Source organism: Mustela nivalis (assembly GCF_964662115.1).
Source record: "Mustela nivalis genome assembly, chromosome: 13".
NCBI lineage: Eukaryota > Metazoa > Chordata > Mammalia > Carnivora > Mustelidae > Mustela > Mustela nivalis.
Genome location: NC_139032.1, coordinates 72,461,261 through 72,479,069, shown reverse-complemented (window position 1 = coordinate 72,479,069; position 17,809 = coordinate 72,461,261). Strand labels below are relative to the sequence as shown.

At 44.2% G+C, this 17,809-nt stretch overlaps 1 protein-coding gene across 8 annotated transcripts in view; it reads left to right on the top strand.

Moving 5' to 3' along the window:
* The window catches only part of SUSD1 (sushi domain containing 1), a 136,635-nt gene extending 121,420 nt beyond the window's left edge, over positions 1-15,215 (top strand). For 4 of the 8 annotated variants that reach the window (XM_082696898.1, XM_082696896.1, XM_082696894.1 and 1 more), the window contains exons 15-17: positions 4,251-4,290; positions 14,075-14,168; positions 14,518-15,215. In XM_082696898.1, coding sequence (XP_082553024.1) covers positions 4,251-4,290; positions 14,075-14,168; position 14,518 — 135 coding nt within the window. In that variant the 3' untranslated portion in view covers positions 14,519-15,215. Of the gene's footprint in view, positions 1-4,250; positions 4,291-14,074; positions 14,195-14,517 lie in introns of all 8 variants that reach the window. The other 4 variants (XM_082696893.1, XM_082696891.1, XM_082696895.1 and 1 more) reach the window with 1 other exon arrangement.
* The last annotated feature ends 2,594 nt before the right edge of the window (positions 15,216-17,809 follow it).

Here is a 17,809-nt window from a genome sequence, read left to right as displayed (position 1 = left end):
AGAGGTTAGGATAAGAATCCTAATTTATGGGAAACTTCTCTGTGATGTCATGGATACCTCTTTTTCATATAGCTTAGTAGAACATGTGCTTGGTCTTTGGGAGGCTAAGGAGGCGAAGGGGTTGTGAAAAAATTTATATTGGGACTTGCAGTTTTGAATTGCATTTACTTCCCCTATGGGTTTCCAATCTATTAGTATTATAGTCATATTAAAATTAGTAGTGAACTATTTATTTTTCTTTTTTGAAGAGTTTTATGGAGCTACAATTCACATACCATATTAATCAGCCATTTGAAGTATATAATTTACAGTGTAAGGAGTATCATTAATGATATGGTGATAGTGATATAATGGAACAGATGGTAGTTACCTTGGTGTGAACATAGCATCTTTTATAAACTTGTCAAATGACTAAGTGGTACACCTGAAACTAATGTAATGTTGCATGTCAACTATATCCATATAAAATTTTTTAAATAAAATGGTTAAGATGGTGAAAAAAAATGAAGTATACAATTTAGTGGTTTTTAGTATATTCACAAAATGGCACAACCATTTCCACCATTTAATTCCAGAGCATCTAGTAGTGGCTTATTTTCAATTTTTATTTTTAATGGTGGTAAAATACGTATAACAAAATTTACCATGGAAACAGTTTTCAGGTGTACAGTTTATTAGCATTAAGTACGTTCGTGTTATTGTGCATGCCATCTCCAGAACTCCTTTCATCTTGCCAGACTGAAACACTGTAGCCATTGAACAGGGACTCTCTTCTCCCTGCCTCCCCCAAACCCTGGCAACTACTCTTCTAATTTCTGTCTCTGGGAATTCAACTACTCCAGGTACCTCATATAAGTAGAATTATACATTATTTGTCTTATTTCATTTCATGTCCTCAAAGTTCACCCATGGTGTAGCATTGTGTCAGAATTTCTTCCCTTTTTAATATTCTACTCTGTGTGTATACACCATTTTGTTTAGCCATTCATCTGCGGTTGAACACTTGGGTTGCTTCCGTCTTCAGGCTATTCTGAATAAGGCTGCAATGAACATGGGTGTACAAATATCTCTTTGAGTCCCCAATTTCAATTCTTTGGGGCATTTACACTTAGAATCATTGGATCATGTGATCATTCTCTTTGTTTTTTGTTTTTGTTTTTTTTGAAGAACTGCCACACTAGTTTCCAGAGCAGCAGTACCATTTTACATTCTCACCGACAGTATACAAGGGTTCCATTTTCTCCACATCCTCCCAAAGACCCGCTGTTTTCTGTGTTGATAATGGGCCTTCTAATGGATGTGAGATGGTATCTCTTTGTGGTTTTGGCTTCTGTTTCTCTAATGATTAGCAATGTTGAGTGTCTTTTCTTGTGCTTTTGACAACTTGTATATCCTCTTTGGGAAAATGGTTATTCAAGTCCTTTGCCCATTTTGGAATTGAGTTATTTATTTCCTTTTTTTTTTTTTTAAGATTTTATTTATTTACTTGACAGAGAGAAATCACAAGTAGATGGAGAGGCAGGCAGAGAGAGAGAGAGGGAAGCAGGCTCCCTGCTGAGCAGAGAGCCCGATGCGGGCCTCGATCCCAGGACCCTGAGATCATGACCTGAGCCGAAGGCAGCGGCTTAACCCACTGAGCCACCCAGGCGCCCGAGTTATTTATTTCTTTGTTGTTGGGTGTTAGGAATTCTCTATATATTCTGGATATTAATCCCTTAAGAGATTTGCAATGTGCAGATATTTTCTTCTATTCCGTGGGCTGCCTTTTTTATTCTGTCAGTAAATGTCCTTTGATGTACAAATGTTCCTTATTTTTTTTAACATTCCAACATCTTTGTTTTTGAATTCCAGTGTAATTAACATATAGTGTTACAAGTGTACAAGTGTTTCAAGTGTACAATATAGTGATTTAACAATTCTGTATATTACTCAGTGCTCATTGTGATACGTGTCCTCTTAATTCACTTCATTTATTTCACTCATCTCCCCACTCACCTCTCTTCTGGCAACCACCAGTTTGTTCTCTTTGATATATTTAAATATATATTTATATATTTAAAAGTCTGGTTTGTTATTTCTTTTTTAAAATTTATACCTTAAATACCACATAAGAGTGAAATCATATGGTCTTTGTCATTCTCTTATTCATTTCACTTAGCCTTATATCTTCTAGGTCCATTCATGTCATTGCAAATGGTAAGATGTCATTCCTTTTTATGGCTCAGTAATATTCCATTATGTATATATACACTACATCTTCTCTATCCATTCATGGACACTTGAATTGCTTTCATATCTTGGCTGTTGTAAATAATGCTGCAGTAAAGATAGAGGAGTGTGTATCTTTCCAATTCAGTGTTTTCCTTTTCTTTGTGTAAACACCAAGTAGTGACATTACTGGCTAGTTCTATTTTTAATTTTTTGAGGACCTTGCCTACTGTTCTCCACAATGGCCACACAGGTTTGCATCCCACTAATGGTGCACAGACATTCTTTTTGCTTCACATCCTCAGAAGCTTTTAATTTTGATGAAGTCCAGTTTGTCTCTTTTTCCTTTTGCTGCTCATGCCTTTGATGTCCTATTCAAGAAGTCATCGCTAAATCCAATTTGCTGATGCCTTTTCTCCACAGTTTCTTCTGTTCTGAGTCTTATATTTGGATCTGATCCATTTTGAGTTAGTTTTTGTGTGTGGTGTTAGGTCGGGGTCCCCCTTCATCCTTTTGGATGGGGATGTCTAGTTTTCCCAGCACAATTTGTTGAAAAGATTTCCCTTTCTCATTGAATGTTCTTGGCCACCCTTGTTGTAAATTATTTGACACATGCAGGAGTTGATCCCTGGCCTCCATTCTACTGTATTGGTTCTATATGTCTGTCTTAATGCCAGCACCACCTGGTTTTGATTACTTCAGCTTTGTAGTAAAATTTGACACCACGAACTTTGTTTTTCTGATTCTCCCAGTTTGTCTTTCCTTCTGTGTATCTGTCCCAGTAAATAGCATCACCATGCTCCCAGTTGCTAAGACAGAAATCAAGGAATCATTCTTATCTCCTCTCTCTTTATCTTCTTGTCCAGTGCACATCAAATTTTGTCAGTTCTACCACCTTCATAACTGTGTAAAATCACCCTTTCTTCTCCTTCCTTAACCATGTTTAACCTTTGGCATCTCTTGCCTGAACATCAACTTTCCTTGTTTTCTTTTCTTTTTTTTTTTTGAACATCAATTTTCTAACTCATCTTCCTGTCTCTTATTCTCTCTCTGCTCCATACAACTGCCAGAATAAGGGTCTTAAAAGGTAAATCTGGTTACAACACTCTATTTTAATGCGCTTCCTTCTTCACCTGGCCCACCAGTTTCTCTCCTTCCGTACAGTCAGTTCTGTAGTGCCTGCCCAACTACTTGAGGCCCCTTTCACTGGTTATTCTTGCCTATGATTTTCCACTAGATGCCCTTGAGGCACTTAGCACCCAGGCAAAATTTAGTCACATGCAAGAGCTTACGGCCATTTCAAACTTTCCCCAGCATTTTTCAGGGTAAATCTATTTTTTTTTTTCAATTTTTAATAAAACCAGACTACCCAAGGTGTTCACTTGAAAGAGAATCTCCTTTTGAAGTCGGAGAGATCTTTCCTGACCCCTGCTCTTTAGTGAACATTTTGCTGAGTAATCCCAGTGTTCCTAACAGACAAGTATGCATAGAAGAGCTGGGGGAGAAGGAAAGAAGGTATCTCATTTCAGTGAGTCTGTAGGTGTTGGCCAGATAAGTATCATCTAGACAGGTAAAGTATTATTTACAAAGGCTTCCCATAGCCTTGCCTATCGCGGGCATCACTGTCACTGTCACGTGGATGGGACCTCACATGGATGGGACGTCATGGATGGGACTTGGGGGGGCACCTCAGAATCTTTTTCAACATCCTTTGTAGGCAGTCAGTGCCAGTTGCTCAGAGCCGGCAAGGAGGATGAAGCTCATGGCCATTTCTGTTGTTCACCCATAGTGTATGCTTTCTGAGATCTGTTGAAAAGCTGCAGAATTGATCCCTAGGGTCACTTCTGTCACTGCTACCCATGCCAATTCCTCCAATGCTTAGTCACTACATGGCTCAACTATAAGATGTTAGAGCAAGAGGAGGATATTTTAATCCAAATTAAAAGAGAAAAAACCCACTAAACTTTCCGGGCTGCAGTGTATTATTTAAACTGATGTTCTGTGCTGCCTCGTTAAACGTGTTGCTGTGTTTCTCTTTATAGGTGAGAAGATGCTCCTGTGCGGTTTGGGCTCAAGTGAAAGGTAAAGCCATTTTCTGCCTAAGCATCCTGTCCTTTCTTCTCTCCAGTCTGCAGCACCAAGTTTATGTTAATGAGATTTCTTTTTAAGTCGTCACAGGTGACAGAAACCCATCTCACACTAGTTTAAGCAAAAATCCATAGCTGAGAAGGATGGGGGGTGGGGAGCTTATGGACCTGGCCCCAGAAGGACGTCACCAGGATTCCAGGAACTGACACTTGGGACTTGACACCATGAGTGGGACACTCTGCCTTTGTCTCTGCTCTCAGCTTCCGAGTTGGCTTCATTTTCTTCTACAGTAAGCCATGTGAGGGAGAGGGACAGCCACCAGCTGCCCAGTTTAGCAACTTCAGTGGGAACAGAAGGTTTTTCAATTCAGGGAAAGAATCTTTCCTCCTAGATTAAGTGACCGTCTGTGGGATGACGAGTACCCCTCTTAGGGTACTCTAGAGGCACTATGAACAGCCTACCTTGGATTTGGGGCTTACTCATATGGCTGGTTGAGGGCAAATCAGTGTGATTGACAGCCTCCCCAGGATTGCTTTGATCCCCATCAGGAAAAGAGGCGCAGAAAAACAGGTTGGCAGACCAATTCGAAGAGCCACAACAGTCCACTACTCCGAGCCTTTTAGCTGCTTAGCACGGGCTCACCCATACATGTATAATTTTCTTTAAAAGATTTTATTTATTGGGACGCCTGGGTAGCTCAGTTGGTTAAGCAGTTGCCTTCGGCTCAGGTCATGATCCCAGCGCCCTGGGATCGAGTCCCACATCGGGCTCCTTGCTCGGCAGGGAGCCTGCTTCTCCCTCTGCCTCTGCCTGCTTCTCTGTCTGCCTGTGCTCACTCGCTCTCTCTCCCTCTATCTCTGACAAATAAATAAATAAAATCTTAAAAAAAAAAAAAAAAGGTTTTATTTATTTATTTGGAGAGAGGGAAAGAGTGAAAGAGAGAGGGTGCGGGGGTGGAGAGGGGTGGAGGGAGATGGAGAGAGAGTCCTGAGCAGACTCCATGCTGAGCTGGGAGCCTGACGTGGGTCTCCATCCCACAACCCCGGGACCAAGACCCCAGATGAAACCAAGAGTTGGGTGCCCAACCAACTGCACCACCCAGGCTTCCCCACATACACTTTTAAGAAAAACACCCCCCATTATGGGAGAGTTATCCTCTGAACAACCAAAAGTGGAACTCAGTTGGAAGACAACTCAAAGGTGGGTCTGTTACTGCATCCAGCTCCATGATCAGGATTGCTGGTGGTGTCCAGTCCTCTTGATCCAATGCAGGTGGACTTCTCACGATCCGCTAGCAATCGGTAACTAAGTGCCAAATGTAAGCATTCTCAAACCACAGTCCGTAATGTGAAAGGGGAGACTGGATAAGCACACCAGTTAGAAAGGAAGAAAAGATAGTGCAGTGCAGTGAACAGGGGGCCCAGAACAAGGACCACATCCTGTTGAATAGGAAGAGCAAGCATCCCCTGGCTGGTGGCAGAGTGAGTCACTTGGTTACTTAGTTGGGCCGCCTCAGTTTTTTCCTGGGAAAGTGCCCTATCCCTTTTCTCCAAAGCTGTCTGTGCATAAGATGCTGCAGGGAGGAGGTCGGGCCGAGTGCTTCTTCCTGGCCTGGGCAGTTGTCCAGTGGGGAGGAGAATTGCCTCAGGGATTGAGCAATCGTGGCTCGGTGTTTGCCAGACGTGGGATTTCCCTGGCAGTACATTTCTTTCAACCAACAGGCAACCAGCCAGTGGATTTGATTCCCAGGAATTCCATGAGTTTGTAGCTAATACCAGAAATCTTGTCAAGTTTATGACCTTTGCATCTGGACCTTTTCTTTGTGGTTTATGAGTCCTGGCAACAGCCTGAGGAATTTTGCTCTTAGCTTGGAGTATCAGTTTAACCCGTTACATCCTGCCCCTTACCTCAGAGCAGTGTGAAACAATAGGCTGCTGTGGTGAGGAAGTGCCCACATAACCCTGCTTCCAGAAGGATTCCAACAAAGGGCACTTTACAATGGGGGATCTGTTACCTTGTCAGTAGAGGGTGCTCGACAGGAAATGATTGGGAGGGACCTGGAGAATTAGGCTTCCTTCATTTGTCTGCTTGTCTTCTAATCTTATTTCCCATCTTATTATCTCTACTCACACCAACTTCAATAAGAGCAGAGGACGTGGCTTTCCTACTGGGCAAGGCACATTACCTGACCATCAGCCATCTTGGATTATGGTTGCCAGGTGGCGAGGGTCTCCCCCATCCCACCCCTCTACTTTCTTGAGATACAACTTATGTAACATTGAGTTTAATGTGTACAGTGTGATGATTTGATTTGTATTGAAAAATCATGACCAAAATAAGGTTAGTTAATATCTCCATCACCTCACATAATTATTGTATATATATTTGTGTATGTGTGAACATTTAAGATCTACTCTCTTAGGAACTTTCAGTCCTATAATACAGTATTATTAAGTATAGTTACCATGTTGAATATTAGATCCCCAGTACTTGTTCATTTTGTAACTAGAACTTTGTACCCCTTGGTCAACATCTCCCCATTTCTCTCCACTCCCCCAGACCCTGGCAACTACTACTCTACTCTCTATTTCTATATAGAGTTCAGCCTTTTGAGATTCCATGTATAACTATGATCATATAGTATTTGCCTCTCTCTGTCTGACTTATTTTACTTAGCATAATTGGTGAGGGTCTCCCTTCACAGAGGTGAGTGCTGTTACACCAATGTGTGCAGATAGGCCAAGCTTCCTGTCTTGGAATTTAAGTGAAGGCCACAAGAAGCAACCACATGTTCCAATATTTGGACATTTTTCAGCCAATGCATTCCCTAAGGCTCTAAGGGTGGGAATGCAGTTTCTACACAGAAAGAGGTGCTTTTATCAGAAGAATGGAATTTGCAGGGCTCCTGGACAGGCACAGAAAGAGCTTCCAGAATCCACTGGTTTCAGGAGCTGTTTGATATGATTAGAAAACGCTCCAACTGGTGGAAGAAATTGCCAAAGAGCTGGCTACTGTGATAAAATTAACAGGAAGGATTTTGCTTTGGACACATCTAGGTGGCTTTTGGTAGTGCCTTCTTTACCCTCCTCAGCCCAGGAACCAGTGTTGAAAGAGAGCTCAAAATTTTGCATTTGAGGGGCGCCTGGGTGGCTCAGTGGGTTAAGCCGCTGCCTTTGGCTCAGGTCATGATCTCAGGGTCCTGGGATCGAGTCCCGCATCGGGCTCTCTGCTCAGCGGGGAGCCTGCTTCCTCCTTTCTCTCTGCCTGCCTCTCTGCCTACTTGTGATCTCTCTCTGTCAAATAAATAAATAAAATCTTAAAAAAAAAAACACAAAACTTTGCATTTGAACTATTGGAAGGCTCTAGAGATAATGGAGAAGCCCACTGTTTTTTAAAATGCTGAAGGCAATTCTGACATACATATCTACCTGTTGTGCACTCACCTCTGGTAGTCCCCCTTTGCAGAAATGTTGGAGACTGCCATCTCCGGAAGTAATTTGGAGAGAACTAGGATCCAGATTAGTCCTGAATTTGTTCCAGTTCATCCATGCCAAGCACCTGCCCCATTCTCACCTTTGCCCAGTGACGAATTCTGTTACTTACCTTATGTAGATTGCCCCTAGCAGGTCTTTGTGATGACTACCCGGGAACCAGCAGTTGGTTTGAGGGGAAAGGCAAAGGCCTGGACTTCCTTGCTTGAGCCTTGCTGCTCCTCAGCCGAGTGTCTTTGAAATTATATTTAACTTGACTGGTTCTCATCTGCCTCTTACCTAGATCTCTCAGATCCCTTCTAGCCACAAAGTACGGACTCTGATTTCTTGAGTCACAAGGGAAGGTCATTTGATGTATGGGAGATGATCGCAAACTATTTTCACAGAACACTCTTCCGTCATAGGGGTCAAACCCCTGACGCATTAGTGACAGCTCCCCTTTCCCTTTCAGCCCACATTTCACACCTAGGGTATGCCCATCTCATGTCTGGGTTCACCCCCTGAGCACAGGCCTTTATATCGGAAGAGCCTCCTTTCTTCTCGCCCACCACGGTGTTCAGGGGCTCCTTCTTTACTCCAGCCTACACATCCGACTCATCTTTCTAAACTGCAGCATTGATTTGGTTATTTCTCCTGATGGTTCTTCCCAAAGTTCTCCATTACATTTTAGACTGGCTGCTAAGGCCTCAGTCTGACACCAGCACACCCTTCTAGTCACCTCTCATCTTCTCCATTCAAAGTGATGTGTCCCATCTTCTTTGGTTATGGTCTCTTCTTACTTTCCTTAATGTCTTTGTTCATACAGTTACCTATTTATTTCTACCCGGAATGCCCTATAACCTTCCTGTAATCTCTGTTTATTAGCTTATTATAATCCCACCTGTTTGTCAAGGTTAAAATCAAATGCAGTGTCCTCTCTGAAGCCTTTTTTATTTCCTCCATGGGGCAGGAGCTCTCTTTCTCCCTCCCTCTCTCTAGCCTTTCTGCTATACTCTAGAGCAACTGGTGCACATGTCTTTTCTTAGTAGATTTCATACCACTGGGGGAGAGCACTTGAAGAACGGGACCAGTGTCTGGCACACATCGGTGCCTAATCAGAATTTAATGAATCGAGTTGGAGGATTACTGGTCAACCAGCAGTAGGGTTGGATGAAAAATGAAGCACAGTAAGTGCAATATTTAAGTGAGGCAGAGAAGATGTACATCAAGATATAGCCTAGTGTGTATGTGTTTGTGTAGGCTGTGCACCAGTATGTATACACACATACACAAACATGCACACGCATACTTTAAATCTTCATCATTGTGGTTGGGAAAATTACAATGTGGCCTCACAAATTCCTGGCCACTGGTATTCACTCACTTCCTCTCAGTTACTTACTTATTCAAAGGCTATTGTAAGTGTTGCTGAGAAAGGATTCAAAGATATAATTAAGGTCCTAAGGAGGGAGATTGTCCAGATGCATCTGACCCTCACATGAGCCCTTTAAATCTGGATGTAGAGGTCAGAAACAGGAGATTGGAGATTCAAAGGGCGACGTGAGTCTGACATAAATAAGGGTTTATCCTGCTGTTTTCAAAGGTGGAAGGAACCACATGGCAGGAATGTGGTTGGCCAGTCGGAGCTGAGTGGCCGATGGCTGGCCACCAGTAAGAATATGGGGACCTCAGTCCTGCAACTGCAAAGGATTTGGAAGCAGATTCTTCCCCCAGAGGCATCAGAGGGGAATACAGCCCACTTTGACTTACTGATTTTAGCCTTGGAAGACGCTGAACAGAGGACCCACTCGCAACGTGCCAGAACTGCTGGCCCACAGAACTACGAGGTTATGAGTGGGGGCTAGTTGCTAAGTTTATGGTGATTTGTTAGGCTGCAATAGAAAATGAATTCAAAAGTGTTGCTAATTCATCAGGTGTTCTGTATCTCTAAATTAATTTCCTACTTTGATTTCCTTTGTCATCTCCCACTCTGCAATAGAACTCAAGTGAGGAGACCTTGAGCTAGCAGAGAGGAATTTAACATACTAACTAAACATAGTGGTGCAAATTCTTTGTACCTTTTGGAGAACAGGATTATTGCTTTCAGGAAATGACCCTGCTCATATAAATTCATGAAAAAATGTCCATAGCTACAGGACGTACTCAAGCTGTCCGGACGCTTGAGGATGGGCCTGGAGTCTTTCTAACTTTCTCTTCAGCATCTGTGACATTTGCATTAGTGGAAGAGTTCAAAGAGAAGCCCGGAGACGCCCTGTCACGCCTCATGAACCCTGTACCTCCTCTGGGAGCCACTCTGAAGAGAGTGGCAGCATTTAACCTAATGGATTTACTCTCTCCAAGAATGAGTCACTGCGAATCTGATTTAACACATGATTCACTCGAGTTTCCAAAAGAATATTCTGCAAGTGACTCAGAAGAAAAATAAGCTTGAATTTATGGCATGAAACCATGAGAGGGAGGGAACCAGAAGATGGCAAAGCTCGAAAAAATGTAATTTCAATTGGCTGTAAATTTTCTCAGTGAGGAATTAACTGGGAAAGTCCCTAAAGAATCTTGTGTGGCTACCCTGTAAGGGCTCTGGGTTGCACTGACTCCAATTTTCAAAGAGCCCATACACAGAGTAGACCTATACCAGCAAGAATCATCAAGCCATGTTATGCATAATTTAAAAAAAAGATTTTCCAATATTTATGTCCATAGTAAGGCATAGTTGTGTGGACCCATTGCTTCGGGTGAATGTGTCCTGCTAGTGGAGGGTCAAGAGAAAGTCAGGTCCATCAACTCCTACTTTGCTTCTGTCTTGTTGGTTTGTGAGGGGACATTTTAAAAGCAAGATAAGAACTAACTGATTCACATAAATTAAAGCCTTCTGACCCAGATGAAGTACATTCTAGCAGGTTCTTAAATGTGCAAGTGAGATGGAGAACTACAGCAGGTGATCTTTAGGGAAACTTGAAGAGCAAACTCAAGTCAAACAGAGATGAGCAGAGAACAGGGAACTTCATATGAGAAAGACAGAGCTCGCAATGTATAGTTGATGATAACTTGAAGTCAAGGCCAGGCAAGATCTTTTAGCAGGTGGCTCTGTGGTAGAAACAGCAGCAGATCCCGTGATTGGAGCATTAGGGTTTCTGCATTAGTAAATACTTAGACAATTCGTACCTGCTTGAGATAAATATTTTAGATAAGGATTCACTTACCCTTTGTTCTAACTCCTTTAGGTTTCCATTTAAGTCTTTAATCTGTCTGGATTTTATTTATATTTATATATAGTATTTTATTTATATTTATTTATATATTTATTTATATTTATATAGATTTAAATATAGTATAAGCTCTAACGATCAAAATTACTGTATTCTTTTTTTAAATTACTGTATTCTAAACAGTCAGCCAGTTTTCTCAACACTAATTCTGAATAATATATCATTCCCCCAAAGACTTGAACCAGTAACAAAACACCAATAATGAACCATAGCTAACATTTGCCAGTTGCCTACTGTATTTTGGCACAGGCTTGACATGACTTATCTCATGCATTTCTCATAATAACCCTATAAGGGGGTACTATTATTATCATTCCCATGTTACTGGATCAATCCTTAGTGGGGAAATCGAGACCCAGAGTGGCTGCAAAACTTGTCCAGAGCCCATAGTTAGGGTGTTCAATACACACTTGGACAACCTGACCTGGAAATTATTTGATCCATATGGGTTTGTTTCTCTACTATTCTGTCCCCGTGTATTCATTCTTCTGCTGACCCTGCACTGCTTTAATAGGTAGCCATTCAAGTCACTCCCCAATTTTTTTTCTCTGCTGCTTTGTGGTTTAACCACAGCTCCCTCTTCCCATTCTGTAGTACGGTTTTTTAAAATATCAAAGCTTTTTCTTCTGGAAAAGGTAGCCAAACGATATCAGCCATGTTTTTTCTGGAAGGTCTCTCTCTTGACAAGGTAATGGGTTTTGCAGAGCCTTTTAGCAAGAAATGTATTCTGTGGCCGCTTTTGCTGGAGCCACTATCCTGTGAGAGGATAGAACCACACTGCTCTTGACCTGGTTGTGGAGATTGTACCTGTCCATACAACTCTGCAGTGTCCAATATGGCAGCAACCAGCCGTGTGGGGTTATTGGGCGCTTGAAATGCGTACTTGAAATTGAGCACTTGAGATGATATGCTTGAGAAACAGAATTTTTAATTTAATTGGAACTAATTTAGGTTTCTTTTTTTTTCTTAATTTTCATTTTTATTTATTTAATTTTTTTTTTTTTTTTTTTTTTGGACAGAGAGAGAGATCACAAGTAGGCAGAGAGGCAGGCAGAGAGAGAGGGAAGCAGGCGCTCTGCGAGCAGAGGGCTGGATGCGGGGCTTGATCCCAGGACGCTGGGATCATGACCTGAGCTGAAGGCAGAGGCTTAACCCCACTGAGCCACCCAGGTGCCCCTGGAACTAATTTAGTTTTCAACAGCCACACTGTGGCCAGTGGCTACGGTACTGGAGAGCGCAGATTTGGTGATGAGAGAGTCAGGGAGGAGGGACTGTTCTTGGATGAGCCTCGCTTGCTGCCGGGGAAGTGAGTCTTCTATGTTTTGAGGGTCTCACGTCCAGGGGCTGCTATTTTTCCCCTCAGGCCCCTCCTTGTTATTTAGCAGACCTTTATTTTTGCTGGGTTTCAGCTCTTCCCAAGCAGCATTGGATGGCCCAGAGGACAGACTAAGCATATGCCTGGGGCATCAGTAAAAGGAGGGTAATGAAAAGGGAAATCATTTGATATCCCAACAGTGACAACCATAGCAAATCATCTGGCCGAATTTGGACTTAGTTGCACTTTCTTACATTTCTTCCCTGGCGAGGTGATGTTTCTCTTTTTTAATTCTGTGTATGCACCATCAGCCCCCAAGATCTTTCCAACGTCTGCCGCACCATTGCATGTGGACCTTTGTTCTTTTAAAGAGGAATTTGAACTGCTACAGTCCGAGGCCCCACCATCATCAGCTAGTGTCCCAAAGTCCAGGGCTTGCACCCTGGACTTCTGAAGGGGAGCGTGGCCTGCTCTGCTGTAGACAGAACTGGATTCAGATCTGTACTGGGAAAGCACAATGTTGTGTTTAAAAAGCCAAGATGCTGGAGCCAGACAGCTCAGGTTTGGATCCTGACTCTTGTATATTAGCTGTGTGCTCTTGGACAAGTTACTGAACCACGCCATGCCTCGGTCTCTCATCTGTAAAATAATAGTAGTACTCAGTGTCTTATTATGATGCCAGGCACTATTATTGTAATACGTGGTACTATTATTATAGTACTCCCTAGGTGGTCAGGAGAAGTCATTAGGACAGTATTTGGCATATCGTAAGTGCTCCATCAGTTGTTTGCAAATTAAAATGAGCCCTTTGGTGTAGAACAGGATGCTCTGATTCAGTCACTTGGTCCATAATGGGCCACTCAAGTGTGGGTGTTCTTCAGTGTGTAGCAAAGGATCTCCCTACAGTTGACACATGATAAACCCCAAATAGAACATATGTATGTCTTTCAGAGAATGTCTACATTAATTTTCTTAAAAAAAAAAAAGACTTTATTTATTAATTAGAGAAAGAGAGAGAGTATGCAGGCACATGCACAAGCCAGAGGTAGAGGGAGAAGGAGACCCCCACTGAGTAGGGAGCCTGATGCGGGGCTCGATTCCAGGACCCTGGGACCATGACCTGAGCTGAAGACAGATGCTTAACGGACTGAGCCACCCAGGTGCTCTACATTTATTTTCTTACTTTAGCCTCATGACAACCTGCTGGGCTGAGCAGGAAGGTACTATCCTTTGACAGATGACCCCATCCATCAGGCAGACTCATTTGCTATATTTGACCGTGAGAGCCACCTGTCATTTTTGGAGCAAAATTCCATATGATGTCAGAGTGACTTCTTCCTCAGTGCAAAGAAGAACTGCCCGGAAAATCTCTCAGGAGCAGCTGACTGAGAGAAGACAAACACAAACAACACAGTCGGCTGTATTTGTATGCACAGGAAGATGAGCTTTTTTTTAATCCCCTGTGACTTGAATGTGGCCTGGTTTTTCCATTTCCTTTTCAGAAATACCCTGGGACTGTGTTTTCCTTAGGCCTACACCGTAGGGGCCGACTCAGGGGGGCGCAGAGGCACTCTGGGCCTTCTTGGGATGGCTTGTGAAATGGGGTCACGCTCTGGGTTAGCACGGAGTGAGCACAGGTGCCCACGTGCCTCCCAGGAGGGCCGTGACTGTGTGCTGTGGGCTCAGTGTGTGGTTTTGTCCCGCAGATTCGTCGTTCATGCCGCAGCAGATGGTGGCCGTTGGGCTGGGCTCCATGGCTGTTGTGATTGTTCTCGCATTCCTCGCCTTCTTAGCCGTGTGGTATGTGAGACTGTCATTTTTGAGAAGTGAGTGGAATGGCGGAAGGATGGGGTTGGAGTCTTGAAGAACAGCTGGGCTTGAGGAGGGCCAAAGGGGCGCTGGGTGGAGGTGGTCAGGGGCTCTGCACTCATCAGGCAAGAGGCTTGAGTAGCTCTGTGCCTCAGGGCAGGGAGGGGGTGCCCTTCTGGTGCAGAAAAGGAGCACGGCCAGCGATGGCTGTGAGGCCTACTCACGGAGTGGTGGCTGGTCCCCCACACTGCTTCCCATGAGGGTACAAGAGCCGCACGTACAGGTGCGCCAAGGGAAAACCCAAGTGTGTCAATGGACCCCTTTCCTCCCCCATGTCTAGAATGCAGACGGGTGCTACGTGCGGAAGAAGCAGCGCCGCTGGGGCAGGTGTTGGGACAACTTCTCAGGTGCCTGCCTACACAGAGGCCCTGTGGGGCTTCCGTCCAGGTGTGTGTGGTTCTGCAACGTTTTCCATTCCCAGCTTGGCCCCATTTCTGGATTCAAGATGGCGAATACCTCTGTGGAACCCCACCGAGTGGAGGAAGCTCGGAAATCGCTGACGTCTTCTCTGCTGGCTACACAACCAGTTCGGTGTCTGTGAACTTGAGACCCTTGATAGACAATGTAGTATTGACCACAGGCTACGGGTCATGTGGGCCAGACGTCTGAGTGCTTCCCGAGAGTCCGCTCTTCTGAATGCAGGACAGTCTCTGCACCTGTATAGCATCCCTGGACTAATTTGGAATCCATCTTTCTACAACGAGCAGTGAGATGGACTTAAGTTTGGGCTAGAATTTGCCTTTATGAAGGAGGTCATTGAAAAGGATAGAGATCGTTGACAGAGGCAGCCCGTCAGACATTTCAGAAGCAACCCCTTTCTTACAATTAATTGACATACTAACAGAAAGTATGCTAACCTGGCCTCTCCAGCAAGTTCTCTGCGACGGCTGTGAGGCAGTGGAGCTTTGATACAGAGCCATGGGTCTTACAGGTGTTCAAAAGCCATAAGTTATCATTCCAATAAAAATATTCTGTTAATTTCGGCCATTCTTCTCTTCCGCACCAAAGTTTATAGCCGTCTTGCCTGACTTTTTTTATTACTCTCTCTTGAAAATGCCCTGCGTCTTCCTTTAGATCGGGTGCTCGTGTAGTAACAGCGGGCTCTGAAACACGGTCAAGCCCATGGCCATCGTCCACGTGTTTACAGGGAAGGGGAAAGACTGTGCCTGGTGGGACCTTCCCCTTGACCTCCAGCCTCAGTAACTAGGACTGTTACTGAGCCATGACACATGAATCATGTGCCACATGACATGAACGATGACATATTAGATATCAGCGGTCCAGGGCCCCGTTGACTTGCTGAATTTGCAGATGGAACACGTTAGATTGGACTTTTAACCCCTGAGTCAGTGTTCTTTAGCTTTCTTCTTTAACCGATGGCATAACTCCAGGGCTCAGAAAGAAATGAATGGAGCAGAGGCATGTGACTTTCCTAAGCAGCAATAGGATTCTCCCTCTTCTCCCTCTTTTTTGAGGCCTGGAGGAGAACAAGCACAGGAGAGACAGGCAGGGGACAGTTCTAGTATACAACCTCAGGGTACATGTCTATGAATGTGGCCCTGGAACTGTGCAGGGTCGCAGTCCTGCGGAAGAGGGGCAGTGCTCCTGATGGGGTGGGCTGCTGTGCTCTCTCTCTCTGCTAGCTCGCTGGGCGTTGGTGAGGTTCAGGTCCGGGTGGTCTGGGCTGGTGGGCAGAGGAGGAAACGAGAGGAACAGTAGAAATAGGTGGAAACTGTCTGCGGAGCCTCTGTGCCCAGGGAGACCTGGCTCTAAGTACATGCCCTGGGCTGGGAAGAGTCAGAGAAAGGGAAGCTGTATCCTGATGCTCAAGTGTTCAGGAACAGCTGGCAGCCCTGGCAGCTTTAGGCAGTATTCAGAATAATTGTCCTTTGTCCTCTGAGGTACTATCTTGGACTATAACCTAGGATCAGCATTTATCTATTTATTTTTATTAATTTTTAATTTTTTTATTAACATATAATGTATTATTAGCCCCAGGGGTACAGGTCTGTGAATCGCCAGTTTTACACATTTCACAGCAGTCACCATAGCACACACCTTCCACAGTGTCCATAACCCCACCACCCTCTCCCTACCCGCCTCCCCCCAGCAACTCTCAGTTTGTTTTGTGAGATTAAGAGTCTCTTATGGTTTGTCTCCTTCCCAATCCCATCTTGTTTCATTTATTCTTTTCCTACCCCCCAAACTCCCCACGTTGCATCTCAACTCCCTATATCAGGGAGATCATATGATAGTTGTCTTTCTCTGATTGACTTATTTTGCTAGCATAATACCCTCTAGTTCCATCCACATCATCGCAAATGGTAAGATTTCATTTCTCTTGATGGCTGCATAGTATTCCATTGTATATCTATACCACATCTTCTTTATAGGATCAGCATTTAGAACTTTCCCTGCTCTTGTCTTTGGCGGCTTACAGAGTAGAGCTCTCAAAAGACTAATACAAATAGCTTTCTACTTTTAATTTTTAAAGTATTTTATTTACTTATTTGACAGATAGAGATCACAAGTAGGCAGAGAGGCAGGCAGAGAGAGAGGGAGGAAGCAGGGTCCCTGCTGAGCAGAGAGCCCAATGCAGGGCTCGATCTCAGGACCCTGAGATGATGATCTGAGCCGAAGGCAGAGGCTTTAACCCACTGAGCCACCCAGGCACCCCTCTGCTTTTAATTTTTATGTGCAGCTATTCAAGCTCATACTATTTTCACAGCCCCGGGTTGCTCAGTAGCATTGCTTAACAATGTTGGCAAGAAGGTCTACCATCTTTCCACAGTTCTGTTTTTTCATAAACATGAGGTGAGGGCTGCCAGAAGTTCTCGAAATTCACCCGGTGGCTTTGCCACAAGACTGTTCATTTTTTCCCAAGCAGATTCATGGGTAAGGTGGGGAGGGCATCTCAGGAGAGCGAAGGTGGGTCTTCCTGGGAGAACTCAGGGTCTGTTTGTGGAAGGACTGACCGGGCAGCACTCGGAGTTGGGTTTGAGGGCCACTAAATAAGGCTAGGGCCAAGCTGGGGGTGGAGGAAGGTTCTCTCCCTGGTTACCGTCTTGGGGACAATGTGTCCAGGTGAGCACTGAAGCCCAGCTGTGAGCTCCCTTCTAGATGAGGAATCAAAACTGGGGGTTGCCCCCCCTAGAGAGCAGATTGCTTCCTGGCTGATCTGTGGGTGTGCACACCAGTTATCTTGATTTCTCCACTGGAGTTTTTGTTTATGCACATTTTTCCATTCCCTCCTCACGATGTTGTGTATGGTGGGAAGGTCAGGGATTAACATTTCCCCCACTTTAGAATGGAGAAATGGGTTCAGACAATTATGTGACCTGAATTGTGTGGTCAGATTTTCCGACTGCAAGTCTGGTCCTCATTCCCGGGGTTGGACAGGCCTTGAGCTAACCTTTGAACAGCACTTTTGGTTTTGGCGAAAGTCACGTCTTTGCACGTGCGCGCGTGTGCGCGCGCGTGTGTGTGTGTGTATTTTAAATCATTGTCCTTAACTGCTGTAACATAGGGCTTTTTATATCTATCTTTTTTCACTATAAGGTATCGCATGCCAC